The following is a 21,560-nucleotide window of genomic DNA, read 5'->3' as shown; positions in this document are numbered from 1 at the left end:
CAGCTGGGACTATGGATCTTTCTATGCTGTCCCAAACCACCAGAGAGAGCAACCAGAATATAGGCTACATTTAAGGGGATCAATTAAAAGATGACGATGATGATTTACTTTAGCTTGCAATCCTGAGAAACGTTCCCAGGATACCATGAACCCTAACTTGAAGCATAATAAAGCGTTCAATAAACGGATTAACTCTAAAAAGTTTTAAGCAGTAATTATGGAAGTTTTAAGCCTGCCCACTAAACCCATGAAAAAGCTTTTTCCAGTGTGGCTGCTTACACACAAACACCCGTAATTCCAGGCTAAAAAATGTGTTTTGTAATTGAGGTAAAGCATGGAGACATGTTATTTCCATCCTTTTCATTCACTATTTACATTCACTCTGTGTGTGTGTGTGTGTGTGTGTGTGTGTGTGTGTGTGTGTGTGTATACCATTAAGAAAGCACACAGGTCAGGTTGTTCAGATTTAATGATTCCACAGTTTATCACTTGGACATATTGCATGTTTCATTAAGTCTGCTGTTTATAGATAGTGCAGGTCACCCAGCCTCCCAATCAGAACATTTCATCAAAGTCTCCTGCATCCCAAACCCTCACAAAGCAGATCTCTATGATGACATAAGAGAAGGATATACATTAGTCCAGTCAGTGGCAAAGCACTGGTCTTTGGGGTCCAAAGATCTCTATAACCAGCAAGAGAAGATGGGGAAAGGAAAAAATAGGGGAACTGATACTGTTTGAACCCAACTTTTCTGAGTTCCCCCTTTCCAGATGCCTGAAGCCCCCTTTCCTGAAGTGAAGAATAAACCTACTTACACAAGACCAAATATAAAAAATTGCAGGAAGGAGGGAAAATTATAGTGACGCATATAGGAAAGACAAGGAGTGTGCACTGTAACTATATTAACCCTAGAGGCAAAATACCCTGGTGACAGTAACCCATGAACACCCTGGCTGCAGGGAGGGACATGGAGATTTAGCCAGAATGCTATCCACGGGGCAGCAAGCACTCCAGGCCCTTGGCTGAATTTCCACCACTTTCCTGTGAGAGTCACAGCAATCTTCTGGAATCAGCAAACCCCCCTCCTCTTCCCTGTCCTATACGGGCAGAAACAGCTGGGGAGGGGGGAGGTTGTAAATCTCTGAGCTATTTCTTTGTATCCAGACAGGGTCAGAGTTTCCCAATCTGACCACTCTCATAAGAAGACCGGGTTTTTTTCTTAATCAAAGTTCAACGCTGAGGAAAAGACCGCAAAGTCGTTCATCTCAGCCCACTCTTAGGCAGACAGGTTAAGGCAGGGTCAAATGTGAGAGACCTAACATATCCCTATCCAGGCCAAAAGCAGGCTACTCAGGAAATCCCGAAGACCGAAGTGGTGCTCAGCGCCCCCTACAGGATGGTCACAGTGATGTGTTTTGTCCAGATTAGGTCGTTATCCAGTCCCAACTAGACCAAGCCTCCCAGTTTCAGGACTGAAGAATGTGTGGATAATAGTGGACAATCTGTCACTATCTGAAACTTCTTGATCCCTCTCCAGCCTGGATTTACGTCCCCAGAAAATTGGGGCAGCGGTGGACCAGACTCGGATTGTGATGAGATGGGGAGTAAACGGCTGGTCCCGAGAGTGTTTAGAAATAACTGAACTCCCTTTGGAGTCACATTTACTCCTGGTTCTGCGTTAGGAGCATAATACTCAAACAAAAAGTCTTATTTTAAAAGATTCTCACCACTTCCCCAACTTTGGCACTTCTCAACCTTCATCTCTCGCCCCCTCTTCCCCTCACAAACACACCACCCCAAGATGTTGGGACTCTTCCAGTATCTCTAGGGCCCCAGGATAATGTGGCATTAATGGCATTTGGCAGAAAAATCCCGTCCCACAATTAAGACTCTCCCATTTCAATACACAGTGAAGAAAAAAATGATAATGTAAGAGAAGAGGCAGCAGAAACCAGTCTGTCCCTTCCCACGTAAGAGGCACAGAAATTTCAGGAGTCAGTGAAAATGGCATCATCTCTTGCCAGAAGGCCACCAGCTACCACTGGTTGGGAGACGCATTATCACCTGTTTCTCCTCTGGACTGAAATGCAAGATAGTCAGGATGGCCGTGAGCGTCTGCTGGCGGCCCAAGGTGTCAGGCAAGGTCAGGAAGCGGTAGATGATGTTTTTGAGGTACTCCAGGTTGGCTCCCTCCCTACTCTGGTCCCTGATATTCTTCTCGATGTGGCTCTGCAGCGCTCCAACCTCCTCGCGATGGCGCTCCCCCTCCTCCAGCAGCCGGTCCTGCAGCTGATGCACCTCGACCTCCAGCCTGTGTCTCTGCTTCCTCAGCGATGTGATCTCCACCTCCTTGCGGGCCAACTGCTCGGCATACAGGAAGAAAGTGGGCTCATTGGCCGCAGCCAGCTGCAGCGCCTGGGTCAGGCTGTCTGGGGAAGACGCGTCAGCCGGGTCCCCGGGCCCCCCGCCACCCACGGGGCTCCTGCGCCCTGGCAGCCCGCAGGACAAGGCCACAGAGCGCAGCTGCTCCAGCTCCAAGTCCTTCTCGGCCAGCACGGCCAGGGCCCGGTCCCGCTGCTTGTGCAGCTCCTCCTCCAGCTTCAGCGTGCGGTCCCGGAAGTCCAGCTGGCTGCGCTCCAGCTCCTGCCGGTGGAGGTGCTGCAGCCGGGCCAGCTCCTGCTTCCAGTCCTCAGCCTCCTGCTGGTGCTGGCGCTCGAGCTCCTCGCAGGACAGCCGCAGGGAGATATACTTCTCCTTCAGTTCCGCAAGCTGTTCCTGGGCTTCCTCCAGCTCCTTGGCCAGATTACCGTCTTTGGTGTTCTTGCTCTTGAGGACGACCTGGGCCCTCATCTTGTACCTCTCGAACTCCTCCTTCAGCTGTTTCAGCTCCTGTTGGTAGTAGAGCACAGAGGCCTTCTCCCCGTCGGCAGCCTCGGAGCTGGGCATTATCTCCAGGTCACAGAGCTTCTCCACATCCAGGGTCACCTGGCTTTTCCTGGCTGCAACCTGCAGCAGCCTCTTCAGCTTCTCCATCTTATCCTTCAGGACATTGACATCCAGACTGGACTCCTCTCCATGGCCGTCGAGAGGGGACCGGCTGGAGGCTGCCAGAGCCAGGGTCTTGTTCTCCAGGTCCAGCTGCAGAATGCGCTCCTTTAGCTTCTGGATGGCCAGCTGGTCCTTCTGCTTGGCTTTCTCATAGGTGCCCAGCAGTTCCGACACCTCGGATATTTGATTCTCCAGGGCCGCCACCCTCTGTTCTTCCACCTGAGATTGCTGGCGTAGTTGATCTTCTGCAAGGGCTGCCTGGAAAACAACGGAGCAGATGGAAACGCATCCAGAAAAGTCACAAAGCCCTACGGCAATCTTTGAGAAAGCAAGAGAAGGGAGCAAAAGGGTCATAGGATGGGAATGGCCTGGCAAGAATGGGAACCGGGGATTTTTCTGTTGATGCAGAAGCTAACCAAAGTTCCTATAACCTGCCTGGGTTCTGCTGCCAGAGATATATTCTACCAAACGGTATTTTTTTTAATATAATTTGCTGTCAAATTGGTTTCCATACAACACCCAGTGCTCATCCCAACAATAAACCAAACGGTATTAAGAACCTCTGTGTATCTGCTGTTGTTCTGCTTTAGTGCCTCCACTTTCCCCCATCATACACCAAGCTCGCACATGAAGTGTGTGACTTTTGTTTATCATCTGCTTCCCCAGATCCTACTAAGAAATCACAGGACGTTCTTTTCCTCTCCCAATATTCCCGCAGTTCAAAACTCAGTTGGATCTCTCTCTCTCTCTCTCTCCACACTGAAAGGAGCACTGTAAAATGGCACACCTTTCCAGAACAGGCAAATTGACCGGAAGCAATTACAAGAGGTGACTTCTGCAAAAATTCCTTTTGCCCCGCCCTATAGGCATACACCACGGACTATCTAAATATAGGCATATACCTATGGTATACACACTACCTTTCACTGCATGGCTGCCACGACACTGCTTCACAGAGCAGGGCTGGGAAGACGCCAATGCCCAGAGGTTCAGAGATGTCTGGCTCCAAACCAGCCTACACTGAGAAACCCCACATCCTGTTGGAAGCACATTCTGTGGACACCGTCAACACCACACAGAACAGATGTCCCAGGGCTCAAGGTGGAACCTTCTGAATGGCATCAAAACCTGATAGCACAGCCCCTTGGTTCTAATTACCAAAGAGGAAAATACCCTAATATTTCCCACTCCAGGCTAACTGACTAATGTTTGGAGCAATAATTACCTTCCTCATTTCCTGCTGCAACTGAGCCTGGAAATGGCTCTTCAGGAAGGCGGCCTCTTCCTGAAGCTCCTGCAGCCGAGGGTCAGGCCGATTCTTCTCATCTCGAAGAGCCTGCAGCTCACCTTTCAAGTCCTCCACCTCACGGGTCAGCTGCTTGGTCTGCAGTTCGAACCCTTCCATCTGACCAGCTGCATATGCCCGCCCCGCCAGGGCTTCTCGGGTCTCTTCTAGCCGAAGCTCCAAGTCCTGGCGCTGGGTCCTCTCCTCCTGCAGCAGTTTCTGGAGCTCACGAAGCATCAAGGCATGATCACTCTGCTCTTGGGCCCGATCATGCTGCTGGGTGATAAGCCGGGCTTTGGTTTCTGCGATCTGGTCCTGCAGCCCCTTCAATTCTCCCTCCAGACGGCCCCTCTCCTCCTCTGCCTTTTTACTGGCATCCTCTAAGTCCTGTTTCATCTTCTTCTTGTCTGCCAGGTAAGACGCTTCCATGCGAGACTTCTCCTGGGTGACTGTAGCCAAAGAGCTGGTCAAAGTAGCCAACTGAGTCTTCAGCTGGTGCAGTCGTTTGTCCACTTCCCCACCCCCAGACGGTCCATCCCCACTGCTACTGCTGACGCCACTCTCCGACCCGTTGGCCTCTTCAGACTTTGGAGGTGGTGGTCCACGAGCCAGTCTGTCATCCTCTACCCCAAACTCACCCTTGGTGCTGGTGAGACTGGCCGCAGTATCCAAGCTGGTGGCGGTCCCAGTGCTATCCTCGCTGTGAGTGGAGCATCGGTCATCTACAGAGTCAGGAAAAGTGAGGCCTGGAGGCTGGACACCTGTGAGGCCCACATCCGCCTCATGGGATACCGACAGCACCTTAATGCTGGCCTCTAGAGCCTCCTTCTCTTTCAGTAAGCTTTTATAGGCACGGACCACATCCTTGAGACGTGCCTGGTACTGGAGAAGCTGCTTCTTCTGCGTCTCAATGGTTTCCAACAGGTCCTTCTTGCTCGGTCCGCCCCCGAAATTCATCCCAAACTTCTCCATGTTCAGAACGGGTTACTCGACGTCAGCGTTCTGGCAGCTCAGAAGAGGGTCGCGAAGACCCTGGCGGGGACAGTAAACTACAAAAAGAGACTTGTCCCCACAGCCGCACGCCCGCTCCTCCTAGCTGTCCGAGACCGGATGCCGGGTACCGTGCAGCCTAGCAGAAGCGCCCGCCAGGTCCCAGGCACCGAGGGCGGGGGCGGGTCCTACCTTAGAGGCGGGGCGACGCCGGGACGAGAGCAGCACACGGCGAGGGCTCGCCTGTACTGTCTCAGAGGCTGCTCCGAGCTCCTTGCTTGCCCGGGTCACAGCAGTCCCAGACGGCCCTCAGCCCACGATCGGCCAAGAGTTTAAACCGAACGTAACCCCATCAAGACTTCCTAAGTAGAGCTGCCCGAGAACGACGCTTCCGGGTCCGCTGGAAGTGACGACACCGCGACGCATCAGGTTCCGCCCCTAGTGGGCGCGAGGTGGGTGGGGCTATTTCGCCGGGGGAGTGGGAGAGAGCCGGTTCAGAGCATAGCTGCGCCTTGAACGCAGGGCCCGCGAAGTCAAAAACTCGGGAGTGATTATGGTTTGGTGGAGTACCCTAGGATTACGATGAGCGAGAGAGAGTGGGCAACGTGGCACTAAGTCCTTACCAAACACCCGGATGAGCGACGTGTCCCCGCATTTGCGGCTCAACACCTTTGTCTCTAAAGATCAACAATTAAGACTCCCTTTTAGAACACGAAAACTTCAACCCTTGACGGGACAGTTTTGGCAACTCCTAGGCATCTAGTATAATTATTAGCACCCTTCCTGAGTTCTGTTGTGTTGATTCAACAAATACATGTAGACGGCACCCTATAGCCAAGACCTCCATCCTATGTGCCAAGTATATTTCAGGACCTTCGCAAGAGTTTTGGTATTTAGCCCTTACAATTGTTCTGCTCAGTGGGTGCAAACATGAGACACAGAGGCTAAATAACATGCCCAAGGTCACACAGCTAGGAATTCTATCTATATCTGTCCAACTCTCAACATACCAAACGCTGCTCCTGGTGATTACCATGAAGAGACAAGTTTCTGCCCTCACATATCCCCCATCTAATGAAAAACCAGAGGTGCAAACACAAGTCCTGCTCTCATGACTGTATGTTTGGGTTTATTCAAAGTGGTATGGGAGTTAGGAGGGAGGCCTGTCTAGAGGAAGAAGAGAAGGTTCTCAGGGAAAACACTTGGGTTGTTGAAGCATGTGTAGTGATCTAACTAAAGATGAGGCAAACAAGCATTCCAGGCAGAGGAAAATGATTGCAAGGACTCCTAGGGCATCAGAGAGCCTGGCTCACCCAGGAAGCATTGAGAATCACTTCATGGCTGTAGCTTAGGGTGAAGGAGGTGGCAATTGATGGGGCTGGCCCAATAGATAGGTACCTAAATTAAGGCATTTTTTAATTTGTTTTAATTTTTTTAATGTTTATTTACTTTTTGAGAGAAAGAGAGAGAACAAGTAGTGGAGGGACAAAGAGGCAGAGGGAGACACAGAATCTGAAGCAGGCTCCAGGCTCTAAGCTGTCAGAGCAGAGCCACACATGGGCCTCGCACCCACAAACTCTGAGATCATTACCTGAGCCGAAGTCAGACACTCAACCGACTGAGCCACCCAGGCACCCCAAGGCATTTCAATTTTTATCTTGAATGCTAAGACACTAAAGGATTTTAATATTGAGTAGCATCATCAAGACTTGTATGACGGGGTAAAGATACCAAGGGGCAGGAGACTGGTAAGGAGGCTATTTCTGTCCTGAGGAAGAGATGATAGTGAAATAGGGCAATGACAACAGGGATGGAGAAAAAAGAGTCTAATTAAAAGAGCTAAAGATTGGGGTGCCTCAGTCAGCTAATCATCTGATTCCTGATTTCAGCTCCGGTCGAGATCTCACCATTGGTGAGATCAGGCTCTGCATCAGTCTCTGTGCTGACAATGCAGAGCCTTCTTGGGATTCTCTCTCTTCCTCTCTCTCTGCCCCTACCCCCTCATAAATAAATAAGTAAGTTCAAGATGTAAAACTGACCTGACTCAGTCAGTTCTAGTTGTGTTATTATATTGGAACTCTTTTAAATGCACTCTTCAAAGCTTGTAAAAAGCCTTCTTAGGAATGCAAATATATGGCTAAAGAGTAAAGGAAAGTCTTAGACTCACTCCTACCTGGTACCCAAAGTGTATTCTCTTTACAGACTTTTCAGGTCAGTTTGGGGCAGACCCTGGAGGTATTTTCAGACCCAATTTCTTAGTGGCCCAGATAACATCCACCTGAAACATACAGAACATTCAGATAGTCTCATAATTTTAATATTCACCATCACCTCATGAGATAGGGCAGATATTGGTCTCCTTTTACAGAAAATAACAAGTTATGAGGATTGTTGAAGCCAAACCCTCAAAAGGGGGGCGCGGGGGTTGATATTTGAACTGAGACCTGGAACAATGGTACATAGTAGGCATTCAATATTTGTTGAATAGGTGAATTAATGAAGGTTCTCTGATTCTCAGCTCACCTCACCATGTCCAGTTCATAAGCAATTGATTCCAGAAGTCAACTGGCAATCCAGTTTCAAATCGCTTGTCCTTGCTCCAGTGAGCATCCTTTTAGTCCGTTCAAACCAGCAAGTATCATATTTGCTAAGCATTATTATGTGCCAGGCACTGACCCAGCCTCTCTCATAGAAGAAACTTAAATTCCTTTCCTGCTATTTCCCCTCTGTTGCTGAGTGGGGAAATTACTTCTGAAGCTCTTGGAGTCTAGGGCCACAAGAGTCTCATAAAATCCTGGATAGGTGTGCATTAAAAATCCGGGTTCTCAGGTCTGTGGGAAAGTAAAGAAGCTTCAGAAAAGCTGCGTGGATCAACTGAAAGGTGTTGTGTCTGGAACCATGGAGGCGAAGGTGGAGTTCTCCAGCACGCAGGAGAAAGTTCTGCTTATTGGAAAAACAAGAAGTCCAGCTAGCACTAGGGCACCTTCTTTTTCCACCTCCGGCGCACTCCTCTCGAGATTCTAGGGTCACTTGAACCACCTGCCACGTTCAAAGCCTCTCTCTGGGCGCTGAGAGGGCCAAACAGAGGAATAAGATACTTGCACCGACCTTCCGCTCCCCTCGGAGGGTGGTGCATACAGTCGATAATGCTAATTCGCAAAAGCTAGCTACACCAGAGCGCAGGGTGGGCTGGACGCGACAAACCAAAGCCGAAAGGCCGGCCACTTAAGCTAGGGGTCGGGGGCCGTGTGGAGCACTGTAGACTTTCCTCGACCCCGCTCGGGCTGCCATGAAGCAGCCATAGACCTGCCAGCGCTCTTGAAACGGAGAGACCCAGACCCTTCACTCTTTAAAGCCGGCGCCGGATTCAGCAAGGATGCGGAGACTCGCTTAGCTTCAGAATTTGCCGGAGAGGTAGCCTGGGGGTGGGGAAGGGGCGGGGAGGGGGCGGGGCCCTGGCGGGGGCGGGCCCGCGATGACGTAGGGCGGGCCGGGACGCGCGGAGGCGGCGGCGGAGCCTCCTCCTTCTGCTGCTGCGCCCCATCCCCCAGCAGCCGGCCGGTTCCAGCCCGCACCCCGCGTCCGTGCCCGCACCCCCTCCCCCGGCCCCGCCATGGGCCTCACCGTGTCCGCGCTCTTTTCGCGGATCTTCGGGAAGAAGCAGATGCGGATCCTCATGGGTGAGGCAGATCAAGCGCGCGCGGCCCGGACCGGAGCGTCGGCCCCCGCGGAGTCCTCCCGCCCCCGCATCCCTCCGATCCCGGCTCAGTCTGGTCTCTGACCCTGAGTCACCCACCTCCTAACCACCCCCACCCCCCGCCGGGGTCACTGTTCTCGGGCGGCTTGCGGTCTGCAGCGCCGACCCCGGGGCCTGGGCTTGGGAGCTGCGGGCCTGGGTGGGGTGAAGCTCCCTACGCCCCAGCCCGGCTGGTAAGAAGGGAGGATTCCGCCCTTGGAGACGACTTTTAAAAGGAGCGTGGCCCTCCTCTTATGCCCTTTACCCACTAGCCCTCTTCAGCCCCTCGCCCGCTTTGGGGCTGGAGTTGGTGTTCACCATCAGACCGCCCTCAAGGCCTCGAAGGCAGATAACAGCGCGCACCTGCAGGCGCAGGGGCTCTCCGCCCCCGTCTCCATCGGCTGTCCTGGCCTCTCCCCTTCCCTGGTCTCTAGAGGGCTCCCTCGCTCCCGTCTCCAGCCCTCTGCCCCTCTCCTTTGCAGTTGGCTTGGATGCAGCTGGCAAGACCACAATCCTGTACAAACTGAAGTTGGGGGAGATTGTCACCACCATCCCCACCATAGGTGAGTTCTGAGGCGAGCCTGGGAGGAGCGGGAGGCTGGCGGCAGGCCTTCTCTGGGTCTGCTCGCGATTCTGCCTGAGGCCCTTATCTCTGTGCAGGGGCTGACCCTGACACTAGACACGGCTACCTGAGAAGTGGGTCACAGTTACCTTCACTTGCTGGATAGTGCCGAGGCTGGGTGAATGTGACCTAGCCCCACCTGGTCTGTGGACTGCAGGTCCTCTGGGGTTCTGTTCCCAGCAGACTTGATCGTTTCCTGGTTTTAGGTCTCTGATGACTCTACGTAGATTTAGTGAGTTTCTTTCTTTCAGGACTTTGTTTTCATTTTTTTTTTTTTTTTCCCAATTGTCTCCAGGCTTCAATGTGGAAACAGTGGAATACAAGAACATTTGTTTCACAGTCTGGGACGTGGGAGGCCAGGACAAGATTCGGCCTCTGTGGCGACACTACTTCCAGAACACTCAGGTGGGGATGGGGCTCTCCAACCCCACGAGAAAAGGTGTTAGGACTGCAAAGACTGAGATGTTGGCCTAGGCTGGGCCCCCAAGCCAGGAAAAAAACCCCTCACCTCCTTCTATCTGTGTTTGTAGGCTTGCCTCTACTCGTCCTTCAGAACTGGCATTATTAGTCTTCTGAGACTTAGCCACCCTACACTCTCCTGACAAGCAGGGTTCTGGGTCCATCCTGTCTTATTTACTTTTTTTTTTTTTTAAGTTTATTTATTTATTTTGAGAGAGAGAATCCCAAGCAGGACCCGTGCTGTCAGTGCAGAGCCAGACAAGGGGCTCAAACTCAGGAGCGGTGAGATCATGACCTGAGCAGAAATCAAGAGTGGACATTTAACTAACTAAGCTACCCTGGTGCCCCTATTTATTTTATTTTATTTTATTTTTTTAAGTAAGCTTTACCCACAGTGTGGGGCTTCAACTCAACTCCAGGATCAAGAGTCACACATACTACTGACCGAAACAGCCAGGCGCCCTCATGCTGCCTCATTTAAGTCTCATCAAGTCTTTCCCTGTTCCCTTGCACCTCTCCTAGCCACACTGCTTGCCTGAGGGCAGAGGCTGTATCCCGGGCAGGGTGTCTCCAGTTTGTGCCAGGATGTTTGCAGAGCCTTGTGAAAGTTTAGATGAGAAGGGTTTGGACACAAAGATGGGAAGAAGGAAGCCAGACTAGGTTATGTCCCAGGTGGGAGTAATTGCTTGCCCTTTCTGTCTTCCTTCCCACCCAGGGCCTCATCTTCGTAGTGGACAGTAATGACCGAGAGCGGGTCCAGGAATCTGCTGATGAGCTCCAGAAGATGGTGAGCCCCCAGAGCACTGGGAACTGATCCCTGGTTTGGAGGCAGAGCTCTGAGATCTCTGTGCCAGTGTGAAAGTCAGGAAATGCCTCACAGGCCTTGAACGTGTTTCTCTTTGTGACACCGACACAAGGAGTATCTCACCCTGTTTTGAATTTGAGTCAGGTGAAAAGTATAGGACTGACTTTTTCCTTGTCAGGAAACTGATTTCTTACAGCTTCGCCTCTGAGAAGTCGGCAGGGAAAGGAGGATTATATGTCGCGGAGAGAAACTTCATCTTACATTCTTCATTCTTGGTTTTCCATTTGGAAATGTTGTCACTTTGACTAGGGCAAGTCATTAGAAAAAGGCTCTGGACTTCGGGCCAGATGGCCTCAAGCTGATTTATGACTCTGCGTCTTGTGTTCAGCAGCAGACTGCACAATATTACATTATGCCCCACAAATATGCTGGAAGGTAGAAGGGGGGGCTCCCTCCACAGCAGGGAAGAGGAAGCCTGGAGACCCTGCTAGGGCTCCAGATTCCATCCCCTTCGTCTCTCTCAGCTGCAGGAAGACGAGCTGCGGGATGCGGTGCTGCTGGTGTTTGCCAACAAGCAGGACATGCCCAATGCCATGCCCGTGAGCGAGCTGACCGACAAGCTGGGGCTGCAGCACTTGCGCAGCCGCACGGTGAGGGTCCTGCCTCTCCCAGGGGAGCCACAGGCTGGGGCCAGGAGGAAAGGTATCCCCTTGTCTTCCCTGCTACTGACCTTTCCTTCCTTCTCCCCACAGTGGTACGTCCAGGCCACCTGTGCCACCCAAGGCACAGGCCTGTATGATGGGCTGGACTGGCTGTCCCATGAGCTGTCGAAGCGCTAGCAAACCAGGGGCCGGCCCCTGCTGCCCGGAAGCTCCCGCGTGCATCCCGGGATGACCAGATTCCCGGACTCCTCAGGCAGTGCCCTTCCCTCCCACTCCTCCTCTCCCACAGACACAGGCCTCTGCTCCTGCTCCTGCCTGCATGTTCTCTCTGTCGTTGGAGCCTGGAGCCTCGCTCTCCGGGCACGGAGGGGTCCACTCTCCTGCCTGCTGGAGCCTGTGGAAGGGACCTCCAGGGCTAAGGCCCCTATTTCCAGAGGAGGAGCAGGGATCTGGGTTTACTTTTGTTTTTTCCATTTTGGGTGTACCCTTGGGGCCAGATGGGGAGGGAAGGTGAGGGCTCCGGGTGGTGCTATGATGTGGCACTGGATATTGAGTAATAAATTTGCTGTGGTTTGTACACAGTGTTGTCTGTAGCTTAGAAGCGGGGGTTTGGGGGGAGGCTGGGTTGTTGGGTACAAAGGGACAATATGACAGGGGGAGGCTCAAAACGCTAACGCTGCACAGCCAACCCCTTCCCCCAGCGCGCACACACACATCGCTGCCTTCCCCTAGCTCAGCCTCTCCCTCCTTGTTCTTGAGGATACAGTACTTCGGGGGTTCCAGTGGAGGAAGTTCCACTCCCTTCCCGATTCCAGGGGGCCTTTGCTGAGGATGACAGGCTCTACCTCATGATTCTATAAATCACACACTTCCGGTTCCTCTCCATCTCCTAGCTACTTAGAGCAGTGGCTCTTCATGGTTACTGTGCACATTAAAATTCAGGGGGAGGGGATATTTATTAAAAAGAGGGTCCCGAGATAACCTTTAGAAAATATGATTCATCAGGACCAGTGTGAAGCCCAAGAATATGCATCTTAAAAATTACCCAGGTGATTCTGTCACCCGTAGTCTATTAGCCTTTTTCTGTAAAACATTGATAGGGCCTTGCAAATTACAGTTCCTCACCTTGCACTGGAACTCTTTCTGCCTGGGAAGACCACCCTGCCCTCTACTCCCCTATTCCCACCACGGGGAATAAGAAAGCATATGAATGGAACCAGGAGTGTGGGCTATTCTCCAAGTGTGGTTTACTCTGCCCGTTCTTTGAATCCCAGCAAAGCTTAAGCAAAGACCACCATCACCACCATTATTTCCTCTTGCCTTTCTCCTTTGATGTTGTCAATTCCCCCATGTTCTTCACTGATTTTCTCCATGAGCTTTGTAGGAAATGAGCCCTGTAGGGGCTTTCCCTACAGAGGAAATGGCCATTGGCCAACAGAAACCCTTTGAGGGCAAGGGCTCATATCCTGAGGGCCAGCACTCACTGGCTGCCCAGCAGCAATGCGGCTGGGGATTATGAGGAAGATGCCCAGTGCTCTCCCCATCTAGGGCATTTTCCTTACCCTGCTCTAAGCCAGCCCTTTCTGATTAAATATGAGTAATTTGATCCTTGATGGTTATCTGTGTAGGGTTTCCTCACACTTCCTGAAAAGCACCTTCTGAGACATTTTGGCCTCATCCTCCCAAGGGCTGTAAAAGTTAATCGATTTTTCTTGGATATCTTGAACTTTAAAAACACTTGAGTCCCAAGGGAGCCAAGCAGAACTCATTTCGGAGGGTGGAAAGAGGTTGGTTTTTACCCTGCCATTAAAATGAGGAACAGGCATGAAGAAGGAGAAGGACTTGCCTGTAGTCATGGGCTATCACTGGTACAGGCCAAAGTTCTGATGCCCAGTCTTCGTTCAGCCGACCTCGGTGCCTGGAGTGATGTGAGGAGATTAATGCCCAAGGCCCTAGGCCCACTTCCTCTGGGCTGTAGATTGACAATGCTGTGCCAGTGCCCTTTCCCCACTATGGATAAGAGGCAGCCCTCACAGTCACAATGCTCCCGGGTCACAGAGGCGCTGGGCCCTAGCCCAGCCTCTGCCTGAGAAGTTCCCTCTGGGAACGTCTTCTGGTGGGTACTACAGGCCTGATTCTAGGCCCTATGGCCTGTGGAACCGCACCACTGGGGGGAAGGCTGGGCCGGACAGAGTCATCACGTGTGGTGCCGGCCCCATGGATGACGTGGAGTGGACGCAAAGCCCCAAGCCTGAGGAGCTAAGGGTTGGGCTCATCAGCTGGGCAGGATCCTACCTCACTTATGAGACATATAAGAATATAGTCACTGCTACTGCGAGGGGTTTGGGCCGGAGACAGGTAACAAAGCAAACCTGTACTGGAGCCATTTTTCCCAATGGCCAAACTCTCGTGAGCGTATGCGTGTGTCCATGTGTCTGTGTGCGCACACGCGGTGGTGGCAGGGGTACACGCTCAGCCTAATCATCTTCCCAGCCTTTGACATTGTCAGGCTGAGAGCCTCCTACCCCAGGCTTTTGGTCACAGGTCTCCACTGCTCCGTCTCCCCCTCTCTAAACCTGTTCCGACAGACAAAGCGTTAGCCCTTCCTTCCTAGTCTTCCCTGGCTGCTCTCTTCCTTCCATCCCAATACAGAGTGGTTGCGTCATCACAAAGAGGCGAGATAACAGCCCAGGCTGGAAGACAAAATTGTGGGCGTCCAAGGGAAGTTGGACAAGTGGAGTGACGGCAAGGCCTATGATTCTGTTCTGGCTGTAGTTCAGGGATGGGGTACTCTACAAGCGTAGGAGAGCTCATTTTAGAAAGGGGTATAGGCAGCCCTGCAACAGTACAACAGAGTGAGGCAGTAGCAAGGTCCTTGTTTAGAACAGGGTTGATCACAGCTGAACCAGACAACTGCATCTCAACTGTGTGTGTTCCCATCCTTATCCCTGGAGCCTGGACCCACCTGTAAGAGGTCTTGCTCTTCTCCTGCCATGCTGGCGAGGTGGGCTTTGGGGATGGGAGTGTGGCTAGTGTGCTCTCCAGGGGCAACAGTGAGGAAGAGGAAAGTAACATTGAAACCAAAACACTTCTTGGAAAATTAGGTATTGAAGGAAGCCACCAAGTAAGAGAGAGGGAAGTTTACCTTCTGGTAGCTGGAAGAAGTAAGCATTTAGAGCTTCTCTTGGGATCTTGAGAAGCGCTCTGGTTCCAGGAATAGAGGCCCCCTGAAATCTTTTGATTACTGTTGGATGAGAGGGTGGAAGAGCTGACCGCAAGGAGGCTGATGGGGAGGAGAAGGTGGTTGGTCCCCAAGGAAGGTTCTAGGGTGATGCCAGGGGTGATGGTGGTAGGGCTCCCTGGCCTAGTCATGTGGCAGTGCTGATTTCCTTCTTCCTCCCAATGCCTCTAGACCTGGGAGATCTTGGTGAGCAATCAACACGACGCACAGGCTGTTGTACGACTAAGGAGCTTTCAGGGCCTCTACCTCCTATGCGAGGCAGATGGCAGTCTATCCTATGGCCGGCCAAGGACCAGCCACCATGGATGCTTCCTACTGCGTTTCCACCGCAATGGCAAGTGGACTCTCCAGTGCATTATTAGTGGTCGTTATCTGGAGTCTGATGGTGAAGATGTGTTCTGCAACTCCAGGGTCCTCTCAGCTTACCACATGTGGACCCCCCGGCCAGCTCTGCATGTCCATGTGATCCTCTACAGCCCCATTAACCACTGCTATGCCCGGGCTGACCCTACCACGGGCTGCGTCTGGGTGGATGCGCCAGTGCCCTGCCTGGAGGAATGTGGCTTCCTGTTGCATTTCCAAGATGGATGCTACCACCTGGAGACCTCAACACACTTCTTCTTGTCCCACTTAGACCGGCTGGCCCCCCAACCCTCATCACAGACAGCTTTTCACATGCAAGTGCGACCTGGAGGGCTCGTGGCACTGAGCGATGGAGAAGGAGGCATACTGTATCCACAGGGCACACGTCTGCTCCTGGGCCTGGGCTCCAGTCCCCATAGGGGTGAGGAGTGGTTCATCCTACAGCGCTGTCCGACGTGGGTCAGCCTCAGGTCAAAGACTCGGAAGTTCCTCTCCATCATCTATGGCAAGTGCTGGGTTCAACACTGCTGTGGAGGGAGGGAGAGCTGGCTGCTGAAAAGAGAAAAATATGTTTGGGATAAGCAAAGATTTTTGAATGTGCTGGGATCCCAAGAAGATCTCTTGTGCCATGGAGCAGGGTGATAAGGCCAGGGTCATGGGCTTTAGGGGAAAGTAGCCTGGGTCTTTCCAAGCTCCTATGGTCCAGAAGGGGATGAAAGCTGAGGGGGGCAAACAGAGGGAACCCCAGCCATAAATCGTGGAGGAGGGGCTGACACTGAGGGTGAGACCAGACTCTCCCTCTGACATATTCTTTCTCTGCAGATGTTGAGGTATATGCTGCCTCTGAGCACGTAACCCCAATGTCCTTGTTCCAGTTTGAATGTGACAACGAGAGCCTCACCCTGCAGCTTCGTGCAGCAAATGGCTGCTACCTAGCCCAGGTAAGACCTTGGCCTTCTGAGCAAGAGAACCCTTGATCCCTGAGTTCTCTCATTCTAGACGTACTTTTTCCTTCTTCAAGGCAAGTGACTAGGTGCTGAAGTGAACAATGGAGGCCCATATCAATTTTCAACCAATGGGCCCAATTTTATCCAATAGGGCCTCTTAAAAAAAATTTTACTTTCTTGAGGCAGAATTTATTTACAATAGAATGTACCACTTTTAAGCATACAATAAGTTTTGACAAATATGTATATACCTATGCAAGTATGCCACAATCACAAGTTAGAGAATATTTCTATCTCCACAGAAATTCCCTCTTTTCCCTTTTATGTATTCTGTCACTATAGATTAGATTTGTCTATTCTAGAATTTCATATAAATGGAATCGCATGGGGTTGCAGTATGTATTCTTCCATCAGCATAACGTTTGTGAGATTCATGATCTGTGTACCACTGGTTTGTTCCTTTTTATTGCTGAGTAGTGTTCCATACTAGCACTCATAAACACAAACGTAATTTGCTTATCCATTTGCTTGTCGATGAACCCTTGAGTTGTTTCCAGTGTGGGCTATTATGAATAAAGTTACTATGAACATCTGTGTACAAGTTTTTTTGTGGGCCTGTATTTTTAGTTATCTTAAGGCAAGTACCTAGCAGTCGAAATATTGGGTCACGTGATCAACGTGCATTTATATTTTTAAGAAAATGTTAGTTTTTGAAAGGGAGTATGCAATTTTACATTCTTGCCAGTAATGTATGAGGGTTCTAATTACTCCACATCCTTATCGTGATGTCTGTCTTTTTAATTTTAGCCACTCTAGTAGGTATGTAGTGACATCTTACTGTGGCTTTAATTTGCATCTCCCTTATAATTAATAATGTTGAGTATCTTTTCATGTGCTTACTGGCCATTTGTAGATCTTCTCTGTGAGGTGTCTGTTCACATCTTTTGCCCATCTGTCACTGGGTTGTTTATCTTATTATTGAGTTTTGAGAGTTCTTTCTATGTTCTGAAGTCAAGTTCTTTGCCAAATATATGTGTTGTGTTTCCTCCCAGTCTGTGGCTTGCCTTTTCATTTGCTTACAAGTGTCTTTTGAGCAGCAAGTTTTTAATTTTGATGAGGTACCAATTTCTCCATTTATAAATGGTTAGTGAGTTTTCATCCCAATAAATCACTGCCTGTCCCAAAGTTACAAAGAATTTCCCGTGTCTTCTTGGAGACATTTTATTGTTTGGCTTTCATTTTTATGTCTATGATCCATTTTGAAATGATTTTGGAGTCCGGGCTGAGGACTATTTCTCTCCATATGGATATCCAGGTCCCTTTTTAATAATGGGCTCTGGGAAATAGCAAACTGGGGAAGTGGAAGAGCTAAGGCCACAACACGTTTTCCAAAAAGGATGGGAAAGCATAAAGCATACCCTCCCCGGGTAGGGAGAATGAAGAAAGCTAGTGGGTGGTATGTGGGAAAGGGTCTAGGAATAGAAACGCTGGGAAGAAAGCTGAGATTTTCAGTCCTTGTTTCCCCTCTCTGCTCCCTATCATCTCTCCAGAGGCACCACAGGACAGTGGTAGCTAATGGGCACCCAATGGAGTCTGGCACCTTCTTCCACATGCACTGGAACTGCGGCAGGATTATCCTGCAGGCTCCCAATGGACGCTTCTTGGGCATCATAGACAATGGCCTGCTGATGGCCAAAGCCACCATTCCAGGTAAGCACAACAGCCTTCCTGCCAGGTTATTCCAAGTCAGAGATGCTTTCAGAGGGAGCTGAGATATGACAGAAAGAGCACTGGAGTTGGAGCCAGAAGATTTGGGTCTGTATATTTGCTGAGTCACTGATTTTTTTGTCATCACTTGGGCAAACCACTTCTTTGAGCCTCAGTTTCATTGGCTCCATTATCAAGGGAAGTGATATCCAACCTGCCTGCCTCACAGGATTATCGTGAGGATTAAATAGGCTCACACATCTCAAAGGAAGGAAGAACATCAACATTTCTCGGGTTCCACAAGTGCTTTCACAAACATTTCATAAGCACCTAGCATACAATCCAGCACATAGTAGGTGTTCAAAAAGTGTTAAAGTATTGACAACACCTTACAATTAGGGCCCCTCTTCCTGCTTCTATCGGTGAAGGCATCTAGAAGCAGCTCATCCAGATAACTCCTTTCTGTTTCTTTTAGGCCCAAATGAGGAATTTGGGATTCGATTAGCTAACCGTCCCTTCCTCGTATTGCGAGGTCGTTATGGGTATGTGGGCACCTCATCAGAACACGACCTAATGAAGTGCAATATGGATCAGCCTGACTGCATTCACCTGCTGCCTTGCCGCCAAGGCATCTACCACTTCCAGGGTGAGGAGCTCCTCTTCTTCATCCCTGGGGTCAGAGTCTAGCCCTGCCTTGGCCCCAACTCAGACTTCAGGGCCTGCTGCTCAGACCCTACTCACCATAAAAGGAGAAACAGAGTTTCCGTTTGTTTTCACACTTCAAGACCCCCCCCCCAACCCCAGAATGGGTCGGCAGAACAAAACCCAGCCCTCCTGTGTTTCCGTAGGGGGACCTGCCAACACAGGCAGGGTAGGGTAGTCAGGGAGGGTTGGCATGCTTCCCGGGAGCCTCCTCAGGCTGTACTGTTGGAGAACTTTGTCCTGAATAGGGCACTGACCTGAGGTCTTCCCTCCTCAGCACAGGGTGGATCCTTCTGGTCAATAACGTCCTTTGGCACCTTTCGCCCTTGGGGAAAGTTCGCTCTCAACTTCTGTATAGAGCTTCATGGGAGCAACTTGCTCACAGTACTGGCACCCAATGGCTTCTACATGCGATCCGACCGAAGCGGCACCCTGTTGGCAGACAGCGAGGAGATTACCAAAGAGTGTATTTGGGAATTTTAGGTAAGACAAAATGGGCAAGGACCTGGAGATGGGGGAGCAGGAACTGAGGGGCAAGAAAGGAAGGGAGGTGGGTGAGAGTGAGACCAAAACACCTCCCCTGGGCTGACGTCTGTCCCACAACTTGATCAATGCCAGACATTTGTTCCAGATATGTGCTTTTCCTCTTAGGGCTTCTAAACCCAGCCTTGCTAGAGAAAGGAGGGCAATCAGATCTAGATTTCTCACTATTATGCCACACTGACACGAGTGTGCAAGCAAACTTGCAGGGGACAAAATTGGGTGTACTCGTGTGTGTTTATCTTCCTTTGTTAAGATGCAGTTTTGTCCCATGTTTCGGGGAGACAGGTAACTCTGAGGGTATGCTTTCTATCCCATGCACTTTCTATCCCTACATCCTTGGATCCCTGGAGTGCTAATGGCTCCCAAATATTCATCTGCAGCCTTGACCCTCCTCCCGAACTCTACCTTCATCTCTTTCCAACTTCCTGATGGGCACTTGACTTGACTTTGTCTTGCTATCCCCTCAAAATCAGCCGACTCACCCTCCCCTCCCCTCCCCTCCAAAGATGATCCTTCCTGCCCTCCCCATGGCCATCTAGGGCATGGCTGCCCTCTCAAATGCTTCTGGATCAAGACCTCAGCACCATGTCTCCTTCCTCCCTTTCATTCCCTTTACCAAACCCTGAAAATTCTTGGGTACTCCCTTAACTATGCCTCTTGAGGGCTTACTCTTTCTTAACTACCTTTGGTACCTTTGGTTCCAGGCTTGTCACCAAAAGCCTTCACCGCAGTAACCCCCCGCCCCAGCAGCACTCCCCTGCCTCAGGTCCATCCTATTCAATCTCCTCTCCACACCAAGTTTGCTTTCCTAAGGCGCTGCCTCCAATCCATCATTCCCTGTTCACACCTCTTCAGGACGTTTCACTGCTCTTAGCCCCGTTTCTTCATAGCTGACCTCGCTTTCTCAACTTGGAAAGTTATGAGGATGTTGTAGGAAGAAGAACTTTGGTTTTTGTATCATATAAACCTGGAACTTTAGGGAAATTGCTTTAACATTTCTAGGCCTTGGTTTCCTTATCTGTAAAGTGAGAATAATATCTACTTCATAGGGTGGTATGACGGTCAAGTGACAATATGAATCTGGATATAGACCCCTAATACATGTTCACTCCCTTCTTCCATTTTCTACCAGTTTTCTACACAAATCCTTTACTATGGCCAAACTGGATGAAATCACACTGGGCTTGTTTTCTTATCTGTTACGTGAAGGGTTTTGATTTAACTAAATTTCTCAGGCTCCTCCCAGCCTGACATTCCAATAGACAGTGTATCATAGTGGTTAAGAGCTCATTTTTGGACTCAGAACTGGGTTCTGATAAAATTAGATTTTTATCAGTTTAACTTGTTGGTGACCATGGAAAAATGAACCTCACAAAGCCTATTCCTTGTGGATAAAATGGGAATATAATATCTATCTCCTGGGATTGTTGTGTTATGTGAGATAATGATTATAAAATGCTCAGTAAACAGCCTGGCACCTAGCGCATTCTACTCTATCAGAAGTCTTCCCCAATCCTGTTGAATTCTTAGTAAATCTTTTCTGTTGAATTTAGTATCCCTTTGAACTCTGATGCTATTTTTATGCCATTAATATGATTTAAAAAATAAGTTTTACTGTCTTTTCCTATCAATTAACTTCACATGCATCTATGTGATCCCTCATCAAGAATGGAACAAATCATTTTATTGTCTCTTTTCACAGATGGTCTTACCAGATTTTTCTTAAAAGCCTAAGCTCAGCAAATGACTGACTGAAGCTTTCTATTTCCTCTTCCCTTCCCAGGTCAATGGGATGCTACCTACAGAAATCCAAATCCTCCAGGAGAAACTACTACGCTAAACACAAGAGGAACCCCAGAGTCCAAATCCATGAGAATATCTGTTACACAACTTTCCCTACCCAGTTTAGCAAAACACCTGTTTCGAGTGACAATACATCACAAAAGGCCACCCCCAAGACCCTGGTGTGCATCTGACTCAATACAGAAAAGGGGTCTGGATATGGGTGGAGACTGAGGCCCCAGACCACTCCAAGTTCTATCCAGAAGAGGCGGCACCAAATGGTAACCAGTTCTTACAATGATCTTTCCCATTCCCACCAGAATCGCTAGACTTTTTCCAGTGATTCCATAAGGAGCCAGTTTTGCCCTGAAGGATTAAGAATCCAGATATGATTAGCTGTCCTTTTGGTTTTGAAAGAATGATTACTAATCCTATGGGCACAGGGCAATGGTAATAACACCTTATGCTGGTATAGCACACTCCCTCAGCACCACCCTGGAGGTTTACCAATTATCCCACCTTATCATTACCTTTGATCTCATCAGTTGGGCAAGACAGGTACTTTCCCCATCACTGCCCACCTTTTACAGGGAGCTGAAGTGATTTGCCCAAGGTCCCACAACTGGGGTTTCTGACTCAATTTCCTCAACTAGAATGGACTGTAATG

At 50.1% G+C, this 21,560-nt stretch overlaps 3 protein-coding genes and 1 long non-coding RNA gene across 4 annotated transcripts in view; 2 read left to right on the top strand and 2 right to left on the bottom strand.

Moving 5' to 3' along the window:
- Nucleotides 1–7,600, bottom strand: part of LOC121028389 (uncharacterized) — a 59,655-nt gene extending 52,055 nt beyond the window's left edge. Inside the window, exon 1 of the long non-coding RNA XR_005789205.1 lies at nt 7,498–7,600. This is a non-coding gene — a long non-coding RNA (uncharacterized LOC121028389). The remainder of the gene's footprint in view (nt 1–7,497) is intronic.
- Nucleotides 452–5,735, bottom strand: GCC1 (GRIP and coiled-coil domain containing 1). Its single transcript, XM_040472059.1, has 2 exons — nt 4,275–5,735; nt 452–3,307 (listed from the first exon to the last, which is right to left on the bottom strand). Exons 1-2 carry the CDS (start codon nt 5,304–5,306, stop codon nt 2,012–2,014), a joined length of 2,328 nt encoding a protein of 775 aa, XP_040327993.1. The 5' UTR covers nt 5,307–5,735; the 3' UTR covers nt 452–2,011.
- Nucleotides 7,601–8,842: 1,242 nt separating the features above from the next.
- Nucleotides 8,843–12,185, top strand: ARF5 (ARF GTPase 5). Its single transcript, XM_040472067.1, has 6 exons — nt 8,843–9,004; nt 9,543–9,623; nt 9,978–10,087; nt 10,857–10,928; nt 11,471–11,596; nt 11,699–12,185. Exons 1-6 carry the CDS (start codon nt 8,938–8,940, stop codon nt 11,783–11,785), a joined length of 543 nt encoding a protein of 180 aa, XP_040328001.1. The 5' UTR covers nt 8,843–8,937; the 3' UTR covers nt 11,786–12,185.
- Nucleotides 12,186–13,650: 1,465 nt separating this feature from the next.
- Nucleotides 13,651–21,285, top strand: FSCN3 (fascin actin-bundling protein 3). The gene is made up of 7 exons (XM_040472065.1): nt 13,651–13,966; nt 15,021–15,717; nt 16,035–16,153; nt 17,710–17,869; nt 18,342–18,512; nt 18,846–19,051; nt 20,895–21,285. Exons 1-6 carry the CDS (start codon nt 13,826–13,828, stop codon nt 19,049–19,051), a joined length of 1,494 nt encoding a protein of 497 aa, XP_040327999.1. The 5' UTR covers nt 13,651–13,825; the 3' UTR covers nt 20,895–21,285.
- The last annotated feature ends 275 nt before the right edge of the window (nt 21,286–21,560 follow it).

Source organism: Herpailurus yagouaroundi, unplaced genomic scaffold (assembly GCF_014898765.1).
Source record: "Herpailurus yagouaroundi ecotype Mexico unplaced genomic scaffold, PumYag 100, whole genome shotgun sequence".
In the NCBI taxonomy this organism is placed as follows: Eukaryota; Metazoa; Chordata; class Mammalia; order Carnivora; family Felidae; genus Herpailurus; species Herpailurus yagouaroundi.
This window is presented reverse-complemented; position numbering and strand designations above follow the sequence as displayed.

Coding starts and splice junctions, on each gene's coding strand:
- GCC1 (XM_040472059.1), bottom strand. CDS start 5,306: ATGGAGAAGTTTGGGATGAATTTCGGGGGCGGACCGAGCAAGAAGGAC. Junction 3,308..4,274: donor TGCAGCAGGAAATGAGGAAG/GTAATTATTGCT, acceptor GTTGTTTTCCAG/GCAGCCCTTGCAGAAGATCA.
- ARF5 (XM_040472067.1), top strand. CDS start 8,938: ATGGGCCTCACCGTGTCCGCGCTCTTTTCGCGGATCTTCGGGAAGAAG. Junction 10,088..10,856: donor ACTACTTCCAGAACACTCAG/GTGGGGATGGGG, acceptor CTTCCCACCCAG/GGCCTCATCTTCGTAGTGGA. Junction 10,929..11,470: donor CTGATGAGCTCCAGAAGATG/GTGAGCCCCCAG, acceptor CGTCTCTCTCAG/CTGCAGGAAGACGAGCTGCG.
- FSCN3 (XM_040472065.1), top strand. CDS start 13,826: ATGGATGACGTGGAGTGGACGCAAAGCCCCAAGCCTGAGGAGCTAAGG. Junction 13,967..15,020: donor GGGGTTTGGGCCGGAGACAG/GTAACAAAGCAA, acceptor CAATGCCTCTAG/ACCTGGGAGATCTTGGTGAG. Junction 18,513..18,845: donor AGGCATCTACCACTTCCAGG/GTGAGGAGCTCC, acceptor TTCCCTCCTCAG/CACAGGGTGGATCCTTCTGG.